The sequence below is a fragment of the Heterodontus francisci genome, chromosome 49 (genome assembly GCF_036365525.1).
Source record: "Heterodontus francisci isolate sHetFra1 chromosome 49, sHetFra1.hap1, whole genome shotgun sequence".
Lineage (NCBI taxonomy): Eukaryota > Metazoa > Chordata > Chondrichthyes > Heterodontiformes > Heterodontidae > Heterodontus > Heterodontus francisci.
Genome location: NC_090419.1, coordinates 8,150,365 through 8,166,844, shown reverse-complemented (window position 1 = coordinate 8,166,844; position 16,480 = coordinate 8,150,365). Strand labels below are relative to the sequence as shown.

General features: G+C 53.7%; 1 protein-coding gene across 2 annotated transcripts in view; it reads left to right on the top strand.

Annotated features, from left to right (window-relative positions):
• Window positions 1–6,437, top strand: part of LOC137358321 (RAF proto-oncogene serine/threonine-protein kinase-like) — a 29,862-nt gene extending 23,425 nt beyond the window's left edge. The window contains exons 9-10 of one of the 2 annotated variants that reach the window (XM_068024265.1): window positions 3,404–3,538; window positions 5,546–6,437. In XM_068024265.1, coding sequence (XP_067880366.1) covers window positions 3,404–3,538; window positions 5,546–5,686 — 276 coding nt within the window. In that variant the 3' untranslated portion in view covers window positions 5,687–6,437. The remainder of the gene's footprint in view (window positions 1–3,403; window positions 3,539–5,545) is intronic. The other variant, XM_068024264.1, reaches the window with a different exon arrangement.
• The last annotated feature ends 10,043 nt before the right edge of the window (window positions 6,438–16,480 follow it).

The window sequence follows — 16,480 nt, the reverse complement described above, 5'->3', positions numbered from 1 at the left end:
TAAACATGGCAGTCAATCTTACACACAGCAAGATCCCGCAAACAGCATTGTGGTCATCTGTTTTTCAGTCACGTTGATTGAGGGGTAAGTATTGCCAACCCCCCCCCTTTCCCTCGTGGCCGTGGGATCTTTTACACCCACCTGAGAGGGCAGACGGTGGCCTCAGTTTAACAACTCATCCGAAAGACAGTGCCTCTGACATTGCAGCACTCCCTCAGTACTGACCCTGCGACAGTGTGGCACTCCCTCAGTACTGACCCTCCGACAGTGCGGCGCTCCCTCCGTACTGACCCTCCGACAGTGCGGCGCTCCCTCCGTACTGACCCTCCGACAGTGCGGCGCTCCCTCAGTACTGACCCTCCGACAGTGCGGCGCTCCCTCAGTACTGACCCTCCGACAGCGCGGCGCTCCCTCAGTACTGACCCTCCGACAGCGCGGAGCTCCCTCAGTACTGACCCTGCGACAGTGTGGCACTCCCTCAGTACTGACCCTCCGACAGCGCGGAGCTCCCTCAGTACTGACCCTCCGACAGTGCGGCGCTCCCTCAGTACTGACCCTCCGACAGCGCGGTGCTCCCTCAGTACTGACCCTCCGACAGTGCGGTGCTCCCTCAGTACTGACCCTCCGACAGTGCGGCACTCCCTCAGTACTGACCCTCCGACGGTGCGGCGCTCCCTCAGTACTGACCCTCCAACAGTGCGGAACTCCCTCAGTACTGACCCTCCGACAGTGTGGCGCTCCCTCAGTACTGACCCTCCGACAGTGCGGCACTCCCTCAGTACTGACCCTCCGACAGCGCGGAGCTCCCTCAGTACTGACCCTCCGACAGCGCGGAGCTCCCTCAGTACTGACCGACAGTGCGGCAGTCCCTCAGTACTGACCCTCCGACAGTGTGGCGCTCCCTCAGTACTGACCCTCCGACAGTGCGGCACTCCCTCAGTACTGACCCTGCGACAGTGCGGCACTCCCTCAGTACTGACCCTGCGACAGTGCGGCGCTCCCTCAGTACTGACCCTCCGACAGCGCGGAGCTCCCTCAGTACTGACCCTCCGACAGTGCGGAGCTCCCTCAATACTGACCGACAGTGCGGCACTCCCTCAGTACTGACCCTCCGACAGCGCGGAGCTCCCTCAGTACTGACCGACAGTACGGCAGTCCCTCAGTACTGACCCTCCGACAGCGCGGAGCTCCCTCAGTACTGACCCTCCGACAGAGCGGCGCTCCCTCGGTACTGACCCTCCGACAGTGCGGCGCTCCCTCAGTACTGACCCTCCGACAGTGTGGCGCTCCCTCAGTACTGACCCGCCGACAGCGCGCAGCTCCCTCAGTACTGACCCTCCGACAGTGCGGCGCTCCCCTGGTACTGACCCTCCGACAGTGCGGCGCTCCCTCAGTACTGACCCTCCGACAGTGCAGTTCTCCCTCAGTACTGACCCTCCGACAGTGCGGCGCTCCCTCAGTACTGACCCTCCGACAGTGCGGCGCTCCCTCAGTACTGACCCTCCGACAGTGCGGCGCTCCCTCAGTACTGACCCTCCGACGGTGTGGTGCTCCCTCAGTGCTGTCCCTCCGACAGTGCATCGCTCCCTCAGTGCTGACCCTCCGACAGTGCGTCGCTCCCTCAGTGCTGACCCTCCGACAGTGCGGCGCTCCCTCAGTGCTGACCCTCCGACAGTGCGGCGCTCCCTCAGTGCTGACCCTCCGACAGTGCAGCGCTCCCTCAGTGCTGACCCTCCGACAGTGCGGCGCTCCCTCAGTACTGACCCTCCGACAGTGCGGCGCTCCCTCAGTACTGACCCTCCGACAGTGCGGCGCTCCCTCAGTACTGACCCTCCGACAGAGCGGCGCTCCCTCAGTACTGACCCTCCGACAGCGCGGAGCTCCCTCAGTACTGACCGACAGTGCGGCAGTCCCTCAGTACTGACCCTCCGACAGTGCGGCGCTCCCTCAGTACTGACCCTCCGACAGTGCGGCGCTCCCTCAGTACTGACCCTCCGACAGTGCGGCGCTCCCTCAGTACTGACTCTCCGACAGTGCGGCACTCCCTCAGTACTGACCCTCCGACAGTGTGGCGCTCCCTCAGTGCTGTCCCTCCGACAGTGCATCGCTCCCTCAGTGCTGACCCTCCGACAGTGCGTCGCTCCCTCAGTACTGACCCTCCGACAGTGCGGCGCTCCCTCCGTGCTGACCCTCCGACAGTGCGGCGCTCCCTCCGTGCTGACCCTCCAACAGTGCGGCGCTCCCTCAATACTGACCCTCCGACAGTGCGGCGCTCCCTCAGTCCTGACCCTCCGACAGTGCGGAGCTCCCTCAGTACTGACCCTCCGACAGTGCGGCGCTCCCTCAGCACTGACCCTCCGACAGTGCGGCACTCCCTCAGTACTGACCCTCCGACAGTGCGGCGCTCCCTCAGTACTGACCCTCCGACAGTGCGGAACTCCCTCAGTACTGACCCTCCGACAGTGTGGCGCTCCCTCAGTACTGACCCTCCGACAGTGCGGCACTCCCTCAGTACTGACCCTCCGACAGCGCGGAGCTCCCTCAGTACTGACGCTCCGACAGCGCGGAGCTCCCTCAGTACTGACCCTCCGACAGTGCGGCGCTCCCTCAGTACTGACCCTCCGACAGCGCGGAGCTCCCTCAGTACTGACTGACAGTGCGGCGCTCCCTCAGTACTGACCCTCCGACAGCGCGGCGCTCCCTCAGTACTGACCCTCCGACAGCGCGGCGCTCCCTCAGTACTGACCCTCCGACAGGGCGGCGCTCCCTCAGTACTGACCCTCCGACAGCGCGGCGCTCCCTCAGTACTGACCCTCCGACAGCGCGGCGCTCCCTCAGTACTGACCCTCCGACAGTGCGGCTCTCCCTCAGTACTGACCCTCCGACAGTGCGGCTCTCCCTCAGTACTGACCCTCCGACAGTGCGGCGCTCCCTCAGTACTGACCCTCCGACAGTGCCGCGCTCCCTCACTACTGGCACGGGGCGTGTCGGCCTGGATTATGGGGCTTGAGTCTGTTAAGTGGGGACTGGAATCCACAGTCTTCTGACTCCGAGGCGAGAGGGCTGCTCCCTGAGCCAGTGGAGGGAGTCAGTGATTGATCAGGAACCTGGGGAAGGGAATCCATGACAGGAAGAGCGTTCGTGAAAGGCCAGATGCCCGGGGAGCAGAGCGGGTGACGGACCAGGAACCAAGGAGGAGTCAGTGATGGGCCAGGATCCTGGGGAGGAGAGTAGGTGACGGACCAGAAACCGGGGAGGGTGTCAGTGACGGACCGGGTGCCTGGCGCAAGAGCCCACAGTTAGTGGAGCCTCTGTGCCCTTGACAACGGGGAGGGTGCTAAAAGGTTGCCAGTGGCAGGACTGAGAGTTGAGTGGGGGCATAAACTCAGTCCCTCTCTTGCAGATTATCTTCATGGTTGGCCGTGGGTACCTGACCCCTGACCTCAGCAAGGTGTACCGCAACTGTCCGAAGGCGATGAAGCGGCTGATTGTGGACTGTATAAAAGTGAAACGGGATGAGCGCCCCCTGTTTATACAGGTAAATGCTTGCCCGACTCATTCACGCGCATTTAGGAGTCTACATGGCCGCGCGTTGCGCAGTGGGGAGGCTCGAGGGGCCGAATGGCCGACACTGCTCCTAATTCATATGCCCCACACCGAGCAGAAAGATCCCTCCCCTCCTCCCACGTCGGGGGTTCCCACACCGAGCAGCTGCCGTTGGTTCAGGGATCGAAGGCCCGTCCTCTTGACGGTGCCGACGCCACCCGTCGGGCGATGGCGAGCGTGCGTCCCTCGCAGTTTCTGCTGTTACGCTCACAGGGTGAGGTGGAATAGGAGGGGTGGGAGGCTCGGGCAGAGCATAAATGCCAGCACGGAGCGGTTGGGCCGAATGGCCTGTTTCTGCGCCGCGGCCTCGACGTAATTTGAGTAGGTTGGTGTACGTCGGGTGAGGACCAGGTCAGGCTCAGCTGCTACCCACCTGGGCAGGCATTTTATGATGGGCACCGGTTTAAGCCAGTCGCCTCAAAGCAGGTTCACATCAGCTATACGATCAGGGCAGCACCCGCAGAGCCTGTACACCATCAGGAAAGCAGGGGGTAAATATCCATATTTGACATTAAAAGTCTTACATCTGTGGGCACTGCCATTATAAAGCCCGATGTCCACTGTTGTGACCAGGTGAGGAAGGGGTCTGAGGCTCCCCTTTTTCTCCTCCTCTGATTCGACCCCAACAGGGTTTATATTTTAAACACAGTGATTTAACTTACCACCTCAGTGAGCATTTCCTCCTGCTGCTGTAATATATAATTGTAAATGAACCAGTCAGACAGGTTTTCTTGAGTTTAAACAAGAAAGATGTAAATTTATTAACCTTATCACTCTAAACCGGTTAAAATTACTGAAATACGCAGCGCATCCATGCTCCCATTCATATGAGAGGCACGCACTCTCACACACAAATAGATACAGAGGGGAAAACACAGAGTTGGGAGGTTAGAGTAGAGTCCTTCATAACAATGAAATTTATATATAGAAGTGTAGTCCCGGTGGTCCTTAGTTGAAATTGAACTCTTGAAGTCCTCGCTGGGCCACGTGCACAATTCGGGCTTGCTTCTCTGGTTCTGGAAGGCTGAAGAGAGGCTTTATCCATCTTCTTTTGCTGACCGTGAGGATCTGCAGATTTTAGGGATAGCTGCAGCCAAGGCTCCCCTGGGACTTTGCTGGAGAGGGCGAGAGAGGGAGGTGCTTCCTATTGGAGTTCAGTTACTGTCACCTTTCTCCGGCACAATTCACAAACTCTCAGAGTTACACAGGTGGTCACGTCATGTGGCCACCTCTTTGTTTGAAACAGCACCTTCTGGGAGGTCGTTTGAAATTCAAGGCTGTTCATACACACATGGGGTGGGATGGGGTCGGTGGCGGGCTGTTGGCTCTTGCAAAGTCAATGGGTGTCGATGGCTTTTGACGACCAACATTGACAAAACCATTCTCGGTAATTGAATCAAAGAGCACCCCCATTGTTCTGGTTAGACTGGGCAATCACCTCTGACTCCCAGCCGGCCTTTGGCGCCTCATATGCAAATTGTGTGTGGCCATCCTAGCTGCTGTTTAAAAGTTATTTGTAATAATGTCCAGTAAAACGTCTCGGACAAAGTTCCAAACGACGTAATTAATGTTTTCAATTCGGCGTGTGGGATTTCTGCCACACCACCTTTATAATGGGCAGCGCCTATGTAAACACGTCACGCTGTAATTACACCCTCCCGCCAGTGGTGGCACTGTAGCAATTCCTGGCTCCTCAGCCTGTGCTGGGCAAAAGCACCTCTCCTGCTGTCAGTTCTGCTTCTGCTGTTGCCAGATTGCCATGAGTTTTGCTGTTTAGCTATAGACAATAAATCAAAGCATTTTAATAGAGCTTAGGGCAGACTGAACCAGGGTCGTGCGCGAGTTTAACGTAAATGTTTAAAAGGGGACGCTTCTCTTTTTTTTTTGTTTGTTTCCGTCCTGCGTGTTTGAGTGCCTCCTAATTCCTCCAACCCTGCAGATACTGGCTTCCATCGAGATGCTACAGCACGCCCTCCCAAAGATCGAGCGGAGTGCCTCCGAGCCCTCGCTGCACCGGGCCGTGCAGGCCGAGGACGTCAACCCCTTTGTGCTGACCACGTCGCGGCTCATGCCTTCGTAAGACCGTGACCCGCCGGCCTCATCACCGCTGCCGCCTCCTCCTCTCCTCGGCAGGGGCGCAGTGGGGGGGACTGCTCTCGACGTACGGCGCAGCCTCACCCGGAGAATATTTTCTTTCGCTTGAGAAATGTTTCCGCCTCAGAACCTCACACGTGTAAATTTTCTGATCAGTGACGATGGACGTGGGGACCGGACGTCAGCGTGCGTGTCAAACCGCTGCCCCTGAAGGCGGTTTCAGGAGCGCCTTTATATATAATTATTTCTTTAAATTTTCCTTGATTTGGCAAAGACGCAGCCATCCTTTCGCGAGGAAACCCAGCCTCCGAGCTGTCCGACGGAAGGTACCTTGACGGGGTGGGAACTCTTAGCCTGTAGCTGGAGATATGGTGGGAAGGGTGAAGGCGTTGGTGGCTGGGGGCCGGGGGGGTGGGGTGGGGGATCTCTTAAACCACTGCTGTGTTTCAGCCCTGGGATTGTGCTCGCTGGGGCCACGTGTGCTGGGCTTTGAGACTCGGCCTGTGGTTGTGGCCAGTTTCTGGCTCACTGAATTCCTGCCTGGGGATTTGCTTTAGGCCCTGGCGTTTCCTTAAATGGAATGCCCCGTCATCCTGCATATCGACTGGCTGGCAGGTCCAGGTACACCCGGGATCTCCTGACATCGGGCTCCAGGCACACCCGGGATCTCCTGAAATCGGGGTCCAGGCACACCCGGGATCTCCTGAAATCGGGGTCCAGGCACACCCGGGATCTCCTGAAATCGGGGTCCAGGTACACCCGGGATCTCCTGAAATCGGGTTCCAGGTACACCCGGGATCTCCTGAACCAGGGGTCCAGGTACACCCGGGATCTCCTGAACCAGGGGTCCAGGTACACCCGGGATCTCCTGAACCAGGGGTCCAGGTACACCCGGGATCTCCTGAACCAGGGGTCCAGGTACACCCGGGATCTCCTGACATCGGGCTCCAGGTACACCCGGGATCTCCTGAACCAGGGGTCCAGGTACACCCGGGATCTCCTGACATCGGGGTCCAGGTACACCCGGGATCTCCTGACATCGGGCTCCAGGTACACCCGGGATCTCCTGAACCAGGGGTCCAGGTACACCCGGGATCTCCTGACATCGGGCTCCAGGTACACCCGGGATCTCCTGAACCAGGGGTCCAGGTACACCCGGGATCTCCTGACATCGGGCTCCAGGTACACCCGGGATCTCCTGACATCGGGGTCCAGGTACACCCGGGATCTCCTGACATCGGGCTCCAGGTACACCCGGGATCTCCTGAACCAGGGGTCCAGGTACACCCGGGATCTCCTGAACCAGGGGTCCAGGTACACCCGGGATCTCCTGAACCAGGGGTCCAGGTACACCCGGGATCTCCTGAACCAGGGGTCCAGGTACACCCGGGATCTCCTGAACCAGGGGTCCAGGTACACCCGGGATCTCCTGACATCGGGGTCCAGGTACACCCGGGATCTCCTGACATCGGGCTCCAGGTACACCCGGGATCTCCTGAACCAGGGGTCCAGGTACACCCGGGATCTCCTGAACCAGGGGTCCAGGTACACCCGGGATCTCCTGACATCGGGCTCCAGGTACACCTGGGATCTCCTGAACCAGGGGTCCAGGTACACCCGGGATCTCCTGACATCGGGCTCCAGGTACATCCGGGATCTCCTGACATCGGGGTCCAGGTTCACCCGGGATCTCCTGACATCGGGGTCCAGGTACACCCGGGATCTCCTGAACCAGGGGTCCAGGTACACCCGGGATCTCCTGACATCGGGGTCCAGGTTCACCCGGGATCTCCTGACATCGGGCTCCAGGTACACCCGGGATCTCCTGAACCAGGGGTCCAGGTACACCCGGGATCTCCTGACATCGGGGTCCAGGTTCACCCGGGATCTCCTGACATCGGGCTCCAGGTACACCCGGGATCTCCTGAACCAGGGGTCCAGTATCTCAGGGTGTGATCTGTCGAGCCTGGGGTACTCCTGACGGCTGCCCTCTGCAGCTCTCCTGTGCCTGGTGTTGAAAGCGCTTGATTCCACAGCAGAAGCAGGGACTCTATCCCCTATCCCCGCGCAGCAGGTAATGTCTCTTCAAACATGGGGACTTGGCTTGAAAATGCCCCGGCAGTTTATTTTTTATCATGGGTCAGTTTGGATAACAATTTTCTCGTTCCCGATTGTTGGGAATTAAAAAAAAAACTATTTTAAAGTTAATGGTTGAAGCAGCACGAAAGTTCCTGTATGTCTGCGGCCTGTCTCATTCCACAGCAAACACTGGTACCAGCCTAACCAACAGGTGCTGGGTGACTCGAGGCAGGCAGCTGGACCCAGGGCTGGCATCCAGCTGCCTGGCTTGACTGTTCATTTTCACTTATTCTCGCTATTTTTCTTGTGTAGTGCACACTTTTAGCATCAGCTGTCAGTGACAAACACTCCCAGGACAGGTACAGTACAGGGGTTAGATACAGAGTAAAGCTCCCTCTACACTGTCCCCCATCAAACACTCCCCAGGACAGGTACAGCACGGGGGTTAGATACAGAGTAAAGCTCCCTCTACACTGTCCCCATCAAACACTCCCAGGACAGGTACAGCACGGGGGTTAGATACAGAGTAAAGCTCCCTCTACACTGTCCCCATCAAACACTCCCAGGACAGGTACAGCACGGGGGTTAGATACAGAGTAAAGCTCCCTCTACACTGTCCCCATCAAACACTCCCAGGACAGGTACAGCACGGGGGTTAGATACAGAGTAAAGCTCCCTCTACACTGTCCCCATCAAACACTCCCCAGGACAGGTACAGTACGGGGGTTAGATACAGAGTAAAGCTCCCTCTACACTGTCCCCATCAAACACTCCCCAGGACAGGTACAGCACGGGGGTCAGATACAGAGTAAAGCTCCCTCTACACTGTCCCCATCAAACACTCCCAGGACAGGTACAGCACGTGGGGTTAGATACAGAGTAAAGCTCCCTCTACACTGTCCCCATCAAACACTCCCAGGACAGGTACAGCACGGGGGTTAGATACAGAGTAAAGCTCCCTCTACACTGTCCCCATCAAACACTCCCAGGACAGGTACAGCACGGGGGTTAGATACAGAGTAAAGCTCCCTCTACACTGTCCCCCATCAAACACTCCCCAGGACAGGTACAGTACGGGGGGGTTAGATACAGAGTAAAGCTCCCTCTACACTGTCCCCCATCAAACACTCCCCAGGACAGGTACAGTACGGAGGGGGTTAGAAGAAAAAAAAAAAAAAAAAAACGTGGGGTTAGATACAGAGTAAAGCTCCCTCTACACTGTCCCCATCAAACACTCCCCAGGACAGGTACAGTACGGGGGTTAGATACAGAGTAAAGCTCCCTCTACACTGTCCCCATCAAACACTCCCCAGGACAGGTACAGCACGGGGGTTAGATACAGAGTAAAGCTCCCTCTACACTGTCCCCATCAAATACTCCCAGGACAGAGACAGCACGTGGGGTTAGATACAGAGTAAAGCTCCCTCTACACTGTCCCCATCAAATACTCCCAGGACAGAGACAGCACGTGGGGTTAGATACAGAGTAAAGCTCCCTCTACACTGTCCCCATCAAATACTCCCAGGACAGGTACAGCACGGGGGGTTAGATACAGAGTAAAGCTCCCTCTACACTGTCCCCATCAAACACTCCCAGGACAGGTACAGCACGTGGGGTTAGATACAGAGTAAAGCTCCCTCTACACTGTCCCCATCAAACACTCCCAGGACAGGTACAGCACGTGGGGTTAGATACAGAGTAAAGCTCCCTCTACACTGTCCCCATCAAACACTCCCCAGGACAGGTACAGCACGTGGGGTTAGATACAGAGTAAAGCTCCCTCTACACTGTCCCCATCAAACACTCCCCAGGACAGGTACAGCACGTGGGGTTAGATACAGAGTAAAGCTCCCTCTACACTGTCCCCATCAAACACTCCCCAGGACAGGTGCAGCACGGGGGTTAGATACAGAGTAAAGCTCCCTCTACACTGTCCCCATCAAACACTCCCCAGGACAGGTACAGCACGGGGGGTTAGATACAGAGTAAAGCTCCCTCTACACTGTCCCCATCAAACACTCCCAGGACAGGTACAGCACGTGGGGTTAGATACAGAGTAAAGCTCCCTCTACACTGTCCCCATCAAACACTCCCAGGACAGGTACAGCACGTGGGGTTAGATACAGAGTAAAGCTCCCTCTACACTGTCCCCATCAAACACTCCCCAGGACAGGTACAGCACGTGGGGTTAGATACAGAGTAAAGCTCCCTCTACACTGTCCCCATCAAACACTCCCCAGGACAGGTACAGCACGTGGGGTTAGATACAGAGTAAAGCTCCCTCTACACTGTCCCCATCAAACACTCCCCAGGACAGGTGCAGCACGGGGGTTAGATACAGAGTAAAGCTCCCTCTACACTGTCCCCATCAAACACTCAAAAGAATAAGTTCATTAGCGACAGTCAGCACGGTTTTGTGAAGGGTAGGTCGTGCCTCACAAACCTTATTGAGTTTTTCGAGAAGGTGACCAAACAGGTGGATGAGGGTAAAGCAGTGGATGTGGTGTATATGGATTTCAGTAAGGCGTTTGATAAGGTTCCCCATGGTAGGCTATTGCAGAAAATACGGAGGTATGGGGTTGAAGGTGATTTAGAGCTTTGGATCAGAAATTGGCTAGCTGAAAGAAGACAGAGGGTGGTGGTTGATGGCAAATGTTCATCCTGGAGTTTAGTTACTAGTGGTGTACCGTAAGGATCTGTTTTGGGGCCACTGCTGTTTGTCATTTTCATAAATGACCTGGAAGAGGGTGTAGAAGGGTGGGTTAGTAAATTTGCGGATGACACTAAGGTCGGTGGAGTTGTGGATAGTGCCGAAGGATGTTGTAGGGTACAGAGGGACATAGATAGGCTGCAGAGCTGGGCTGAGAGATGGCAAATGGAGTTTAATGCGGAAAAGTGCGAGGTGATTCACTTTGGAAGGAGTAACAGGAATGCAGAGTACTGGGCTAATGGGAAGATTCTTGGTAGTGTAGATGAACAGAGAGATCTTGGTGTCCAGGTGCATAAATCCCTGAAGGTTGCTACCCAGGTTAATAGGGCTGTTAAGAAGGCATATGGTGGGTTAGCTTTTATTAGTAGGGGGATTGAGTTTCGGAGCCACGAGGTCATGCTGCAGCTGTACAAAACTCTGGTGAGACCGCACCTGGAGTATTGCGTGCAGTTCTGGTCACCGCATTATAGGAAGGATGTGGAAGCTATGGAAAGGGTGCAGAGAAGATTTACTAGGATGTTGCCTGGTATGGAGGGAAGGTCTTACGAGGAAAGGCTGAGGGACTTGAGGTTGTTTTCGTTGGAGAGAAGGAGGAGGCGAGGTGACTTAATAGACATATAAGTTAATCAGAGGGTTGGACAGGGTGGATAGTGAGAGTCTTTTTCCTCGGATGGTGATGGCAAACACGAGGGGACATAGCTTCAAGTTGAGGGGTGATAGATATAGGACAGATGTCAGAGGTAGTTTCTTTACTCAGAGAGTAGTAGGGACGTGGAACGCCCTGCCTGCAACAGTAGTAGACTCGCCAACTTTAAGGGCATTTAAGTGGTCATTGGATAGACATATGGATGAAAATGGAATAGTGTAGGTCAGATGGTTTCACAGGTCGGCGCAACATCGAGGGCCGAAGGGCCTGTACTGCGCTGTAATGTTCTAATTCTAACTCCCAGGACAGGTACAGCACGGGGGTTTGATACAGAGTAAAGCTAAAAAAAAAACGGGGGTGAGATACAGAGTAGAGCTCCCTCTACACTGTCCCCATCAAACACTCCCAGGACAGGTACAGTACGGGGGTTAGATACAGAGTAAAGCTCCCTCTACACTGTCCCCATCAAACACTCACAGGACAGGTACAGTACGGGGGTTAGATACAGAGTAAAGCTCCCTCTACACTGTCCCCATCAAACACCCCCAGGACAGGTACAGTACGGGGGTTAGATACAGAGTAAAGCTCAAAATAAAACGGGGGTGAGATACAGAGTAGAGCTCCCTCTACACTGTCCCCCATCAAACACTCCCAAGACAGGTACAGTACGGGGGTTAGATACAGAGTAAAGCTCCCTCTACACTGTCCCCATCAAACACTCACAGGACAGGTACAGTACGGGGGTTAGATACAGAGTAAAGCTCCCTCTACACTGTCCCCATCAAACACTCCCAGGACAGTTACAGCACGGGGGTTAGATACAGAGTAAAGCTCCCTCTACACTGTCCCCGTAAAACACTCCCAGGACAGGTACAGCACGGGGGTTAGATACAGAGTAAAGCTCCCTCTACACTGTCCCCCGTCAAACACTCCCAGGACACGGACAGCACGGGGTTAGATACAGAGTAAAGCTCCCTCTACACTGTCCCCATCAAACACTCCCCAGGACAGGTACAGCACGGGGGTTAGATACAGAGTAAAGCTCCCTCTACACTGTCCCCCATCAAACACTCCCCAGGATAGGTACAGCACGGGGGTTAGATACAGAGTAAAGCTCCCTCTACACTGTCCCCCATCAAACACTCCCCAGGACAGGTACAGCACGGGGGTTAGATACAGAGTAAAACTCCCTCTACATTGTCCCCATCAAACACTCCCCAGGACAGGTACAGCACGGGGGTTAGATACAGAGTAAAGCTCCCTCTACATTGTCCCCATCAAACACTCCCCAGGACAGGTACAGCACGGGGGTTAGATACAGAGTAAAGCTCCCTCTACACTGTCCCCCATCAAACACTCCCAGGACAGGTACAGCACGGGGGTTAGATACAGAGTAAAGCTCCCTCTACACTGTCCCCCATCAAACACTCCCCAGGGCAGGTACAGCACGGGGGTTAGATACAGAGTAAAGCTCCCTCTACACTGTCCCCCATCAAACACTCCCAGGACAGGTACAGCACGGGGGTTAGATACAGAGTAAAGCTCCCTCTACACTGTCCCCATTCTGCCTGCTACCATTCCCATTAACCAGCTCGCATTCTTAAAGGAGGAGAGAGGCGGAGATCTTCAGAGTGGGGCCCCGGGTCGGGTTTGGGTTGGCTGTTGTCGGGTCGGGTTTTAATTTTACACCCGAGTCAGGCTTTATCGTGGGCTGGAGGCCTCACCGGCGGTGGTGGGACCAAGGGCGTGGGGGAGGGGTGGGGGTGGGCGAGGATGCACACATGGCCAGAGTTGGAGGAGCACAGTGATCCCGGAGGGCGGTAAGTCGTGTCCTCGGGCTGAAGGCAAGTGACTACACCGACAGGGAGGAATCAAGTGACAGCGCAGTCTCTGCTTTCCGCGGCTCTGCGTCGCGACTGGCAGCAGTGAACGGCACAGCTCGGTGAGGACGAACCCGTCGGTAAGTTAAAGACAACAATTCAGGACGGAGCGGGCTTCCGCCGTGGCCACTTTTGGCCTTTCCGCTTGCGGCCCAAGCAATTTTTTTTGTTGTTGTTGTTGGATTGGATTCTCCGAGCTGCCCGCCCATTTGAGCGGCTGAAATGATGGCGAGAGTTGGCATCCCATCGTGAGGAAGCTGTGCAAACTGAAAATTCAATACAATCCGGTCATTTACAACGTGTTAAGCCTCCAACTTAACCTCTGGCCATCTTCCTCGAGATGCACCGGGCAGTCAATGTCAGGATCTATCCCTTCAGGATTCTGTGACGTCAGACGAGTCCAAATGCCAGCCTGGAATCAAGCGATGAACTGAAATTTCCAGTAATATAAAAATTAATCGCATCTACATCAAGGACAGGAGAAAGGCTATGGGAGGTGCAGCCAGTTAAGGACAGACGCAGACAAGACTCTAATAGATGCTGGATTTAGTAAACTAATATTTCGTGTCTATTTCCACAGTAAAAGGGGAGGATAAAAATAGGGAATTGTGCCATTCATTCAGAATTTAAGGAGTTTGGGAGAGAGAAAAACCAGGATGCTACAGCCCCGGAGACAGGACAGAGAACTTAACAAAGGCATGAGGGACAAAGGAGACATGAGGCAAAAGCACGAAAAGGAAGTTACAGCTGAAGGTGCCATGTCTGCGTGCAGGAACCAAATAGATGAATTAATAGCACAGATAAGACGTAAATGAGTTTGACCTATTCGCCATTACCGAGATGTGGTTGCAGAGTGACCTCGGTTGGGAGTTAAATATTCCAGGATGCGTGATTTTTGGAAGGGATTGGCAAACTGGAAATGCAGTCATCGAGTCATTTCCGGCCGAGAAGGCGCCCATTCGGGTCCATGCCAGCTCTTCTCCACGGAGCTCTGCAGTCAGTCCCATTCCCCTCCGCTCGATCCCCCGTAGCTTCCACACACTGCATTAAAAAAAAGTGTTCATATCGTCCTCACTGTTGGCCTCGCTTCCAAGTTTGGTGTCGTCAGCAAATTTTGAGATTCTACTCTGTATTCCAAGATCCAAGTCATTTATATGTAGCAAAAAAAGCAGTGGTCCTAGTATTGCAGTCCTCCCAGTCTGAAAAGCAACCGGTTACTTCGACTCGCTGTTTTCTATCCTTAAGACATTTTTTTTTTATCGAATTGGACACTGACCCGCCTCTTCCATGAGCCTCAATTTTGTTAACTAGCCTTTCATGTGGTACCTTATAAAATGCTTTCTTAAAATCCACATAAACGGCATCCACTGCATTCCGTTCGTCAGCCTTCTCTGTTGCTTCATCAAAGAATTCAATTAGCTTAGTCAAGCACGATCTACCTTTTACAAATCCGTGCTGACTATCCTTAATTAACTGGAACCTCTCCAAGTATCCATTGATATTTTCCCTGATTCTTGTTTCCAAAACCTTACCCACCAATGATGTTAAACTAACCGGCCTGTAGTTGCTAGGACTGTCCATACACCCTTTCTTCAATAAGGGTGTCACATCGGCCACTCTCCAATCCTCTGGCACTTCCCCCCCCCCCCGTATCCAGGGAAGATTGTGGCAAGCCCTTCCGCTATCTCCGTTCCCGCTTCCTTTCGCGACCTGGGATGCAAGCCATCCGGACCAGGTGATTTATCAACCCTAAGCATAGCCAACCTTGTTAGTACCTCCCCCCTTCTCAATTCTTATCCTATCCACTGCCTGTACTCGCTCTGCTTCTACTGACAATTTGTCAGCCTCCATTTCCTTAGTGAATGCTGAAACAAAGTACTAACTGAGTGTATGTTAAGTATATTAGCCTTGCCCTGCATCTCTAATGGAGGGGGAGTCCTGATAATAAAGGATGGGATAGAGGCAGTACAGTGAAAGGATCTTAGCCCAGAAGAAACAAGTTTGGGTGAAGCTAAGAAATACCAAGGGGCAGAAACGGTGGTGGGAGTATTGGCCCCTCAATACTAGTTGCAGTATTGGGCAGAGGATAAATCAGTAAATTAGAGGAGCACAAAGGTAATAACGATAAACGTAGAGGACTTCATATAGACTAGTTTGCAGTTAAAATGCAGAGGTCGAGTTTGTGGATCGTTCCCTGGATCAGTATATCGAGGAACCAAAGAGGGAACACGGTATTTTGGATCGAGTATTGTGCAACGTAAATGGATTAATTAGTAACCTTTTAGCAAATGGCGCCTCTAGGGAAGAGTGATCATAACATGATAGAATTTTACATTGAGTTTGACGGTGATTTAGTTAAATTTCAAAACTAGAGTCTTTAATCTGAAGAAAGAAAACCGTGTAGGTGTGAGGGGCTGGCTGGCTAAGGTAGATTGGGAAACTAGACTGAAAGGTATGACATAGATAGGCAACGGCAAACATTTAAAGAATTAATCCATAAGTGTAACGAATCTACATTCTCTTAACAAATTAAAAACTCCATGGGAAAAGTGGTCCAACCGTGTTGACCAACAACCACCCATTTATACTAATCCTACATTAATCCCATATTCCCTACCAGATCCCCACCATTCTCCTACCACCTACCTACACTAGGGGCAATTTACAATGGCCAATTTACCTATCAACCTGCAAGTCTTTGGCTGTGGGAGGAAACCGGAGCACCTGATTTAGATGAGGGGACTGAGTTAAGAGGTTAAGTGAGTGGGCAAGAACATGGCAGATTGAATATAGTGTGGAGAAGTGTGACTTTGGTAGGAAAAATAGAAAAGCAGATTTTTTTTTTTTAATGGTGAGAGGCTGGGACTTGGTTTTCACAGTGATCTGGGAAAACCCTTGTACACAAATCCCAGAAAGTTAACATGCAGGGACAGAAAGCAATTAGGGAGGTAAATGGCATGCCAGCCTTTATTACAAAGAGATTGGAGTATGAGTAAGGAATTCTTACTGCAATTATATAGAGCCTTGGTGAGACCACACCTGAGGTCTTGTACAGTTCTGGTCTCCTACTTAAGGAAGGACGTGCTTTCCCGAGAGAGAGTGCAGCAAAGGTTTGCTGGACTGATTCCAGGATGAGGGGATTGTTCTGTGAGGAGAGATCAAGTAGACTAGGTACGGTGCTGTCAGAGCTTGATATGATGTAGTCAGGACTAGATAGTGTAGTTGTACTAGTGTACAGTCAGTACAAGATACAGTAGTCAGGCCTAGACAGGATGCAGTCATTGCAGATACAGTGCAGCCAGAACCAGGTAGAATGCAGTCAGGGCTGAATAAGATGCAATGACGAATAAATGATAAAATCAGACAGGTCTGTAATTGCAGGATTATGTTCAGCGAGTGTGGGGGTGATCTAACTGAACTGGGAGAGACCCACACTGAACCTGGATAAACCCACATTGAACTGGG